The 2874-nt window shown below is 36.5% G+C and overlaps 1 protein-coding gene across 1 annotated transcript; it reads left to right on the top strand.

Moving 5' to 3' along the window:
• Positions 1 to 891: 891 nt before the first annotated feature.
• LOC119633253 (phenoloxidase-activating factor 2-like) lies at positions 892 to 2106 on the top strand. The gene has a single exon (XM_038026700.1). The coding sequence runs from the start codon at positions 926 to 928 to the stop codon at positions 1913 to 1915; it is 990 nt and encodes a 329-aa protein (XP_037882628.1). The 5' UTR covers positions 892 to 925; the 3' UTR covers positions 1916 to 2106.
• The last annotated feature ends 768 nt before the right edge of the window (positions 2107 to 2874 follow it).

The following is a 2874-nucleotide window of genomic DNA, read 5'->3' as shown; positions in this document are numbered from 1 at the left end:
AAAAGTCTATCCTTGACGTGCAATTCTCCATCCTTATATGCCGTTGATAATCTAAAGGATGGGGAAAATGAGATTCTTGTGAACAGCGGAAACTGTATTGAAAGCAGTAGCATAGTAATTTTCAATGCAAGCAGGCATTTTCTGCCTAACTCCATTATCGTATCCATTTCGCACTAGTCTGTCTCTGCTGAACTTGTTAAACTCTTACCGCTCCCTGTGAAAATGTAATATTTAAAGCTTACGCAACAGAATATGTTGTCGTCTACAAAACGTGGTAGTCGTGGGAAGTTTTGAATAAGTCAAGCTCTACACCGAAAAGTATCAAACGCGAAGGAAAATTCTTTGGAGAAAATTATGTGATTGCATTGTTCTATGAACTGTTCCCAAAACCATTGCTTAGAAGGCATAGGAAAAGCATAAGATTAGGCCCATTATTGGCTATGCGCATAACATAGTTTTTGAAGCTTTGATCCAACACAACGAAAGCATCTCCAGTATTAATTGTGCACCCGTTGCACTTAATGGAGTACAGAGTATAAATAAATTCAATACACTTAAATAGCCGCAGCATATGTATCTTACCTAGGGAACCGGTTCAGTTAGACTCCCTAGGTAAATAAATTCTTAAGTATACTTCAATTAATCTCTATTAGGTTTTAATTACGTTATTTGCGAATCGACAAATTTAATATACCGTTAATAATTGTTATAATAGTAAAACAAACTAATCAGTAAGGAAATTTTTATATTGGTGCTCTTACGCTTAACGTTTAGTGAATTTCCCACGGGTTTCAACAAAAGTTCTACCGATAACCCGTTCGAACTTTTTCATATGCTATATAAAGCGTAGTTTCTATATGATTTCTTAGTTCTTTAGATTTAATTTCACGATTATTTTTCATTTTATTCTAGTCTAAGGCAAAGAATGGCAGCAAAATTAATTTTACTCGTAACGTGTGTGTTAATTATTCAAGTGCATGGCCAGGTACCATTCGATAGTCTATTGGATGTAATTGTCACCTCACAAAAACAAACAGACTTCAATGAAAGTACACAAGTACTCATATCCGAATCTACTGCGTCACATAAGGGTTGTGGTTGGCAATATCAAAGTGGTTTAGACCTTTCATCCTCAAATGAGGCTGAATTCGGTGAATTTCCCTGGATGGTAGCTATTCTAAGTGCCGAAGGAATTAACGATAACGATAAGATATATTTGTATGCTTGTGGTGGGTCTTTAGTCGGTTCCAACATTGTGTTAACAGCAGCTAATTGTGTTGTTAATCATGAGGCGCAAAAATTAATGGTACGAGCCGGTGAATGGGATACACAGAGTACGAATGAAATTTTACCGCACGTCGATAAGCAGGTTAAAGAGATAATTGTACACGAAAACTACGATCGTAATACACTCCACAACGATGTAGCATTGCTGATATTGGAAGAATCTTTGCATTGGGAAGAAAATATTCGTCCGATATGCTTGCCAGAGCCAAACATTAACTTCGATGGTTCAAAATGCTTGGCTAGCGGTTGGGGTAAGGATAAACAAGGCAGAGAAGGCAGATATCAAGTTATCCTGAAAAGTATCGCATTGCAGGTAGTTCCCCATTCTACCTGCGAGAATCAATTAAGACAAGCTGGCCTTGGCGTTCATTTTAACTTACACAAGAGCTTCTTATGTGCTGGCGGCGAGATTGGGAAAGACACTTGCAAAGGCGATGCAGGTTCTCCTTTGGTTTGTCCAATACCTGGTGTCGAAGGTCGTTATTATCAGGCGGGTATCGTATCTTGGGGCATTGGTTGCGGTGCACAAAACGTGCCGGGTGTGTACACCAGCATTCCGCAAGCTCGTCAATGGATTTCCGATCAGCTCTTAACAAGAGGTGCGAATTTTTCCGACTTTACCCCATAAATTAAGCAGAAGTTTTTGTAAATAATATGAAAAAATGTATATTAAAAGAAACTCGGAATGCACAGCATATTCTGTAGAAAGAGATTGTACACGTAATTCATTCATGCAGCGCTTGCAACGTTGCCTTTTATAATTTAACTTTTTTTTATTTGTTTATTTATTTACTTACTTATATACATGAAATTCAATTAAGACAAATTAACATTTGAAATCAAATAAATCTCAATAGTAAATCTTATACTAATGGAAGAAATGGGAAACAGGAATAATAAAAACAAAGTAAATTAAAATAATAATTCATCTATAAATAAATAAGAAAGAAAAAGAAAAAGAAAAGCATATACACAGCTAGCACAGTAGTGCACCCACAACGAGAACAGATCAAGGTTGCAGGCGAACCCCTAAACCATTGCAAACATGCATAAGCTTGGCAACCGACAACGTTAACAACGACATTTAGTTGTCGAAATGAAAAAAAAAAAAATGAAAATTTAAGAACGCAAGTTAGTGTAAGTACGACATAAGTAAAACGCGCTTGTTAAACGAAGTTGCTTTAATAGACTTTAAAGAATCCGATAATGAGAATAAGTGATAGATATCACTTAGGTTCCTGCAAACAACTCTGAGAGAGCTAAACAGCTCATAATTGTGTTTACATTGACTAAGTTTAATAAAAATAAAGTGCCTAGAGAAGCGGTTAGGGACATTAAAGCTTGTCTCACCAAGTCCGTCAGTAACTGTTCCCTGTCTCTCTACCTTCACTCGCGCGTATACCCGCTTCACCCTAGTCTTCACCAATATAATCTATAAAAATAAACTGTTAAGTGTGTAATGTGTAAGTTTCTACCGATTATTCAGTAAGAAAAACCATATTTGGTGAATACAGCGAATGAAGCAGTTCATCTTATCCTCTAATTTTTCCTTATATAGCTTGCTTGCAAATTGGCTGGAATATGGTT

The sequence above is a fragment of the Glossina fuscipes genome, unplaced genomic scaffold (assembly GCF_014805625.2).
Source record: "Glossina fuscipes isolate IAEA_lab_2018 unplaced genomic scaffold, Yale_Gfus_2 2, whole genome shotgun sequence".
NCBI lineage: Eukaryota > Metazoa > Arthropoda > Insecta > Diptera > Glossinidae > Glossina > Glossina fuscipes.
Note: the sequence above shows the minus strand (reverse complement) of the source record. Positions and strands in the feature narration are given on the sequence as shown.

Coding starts and splice junctions, on each gene's coding strand:
- LOC119633253 (XM_038026700.1), top strand. CDS start 926: ATGGCAGCAAAATTAATTTTACTCGTAACGTGTGTGTTAATTATTCAA.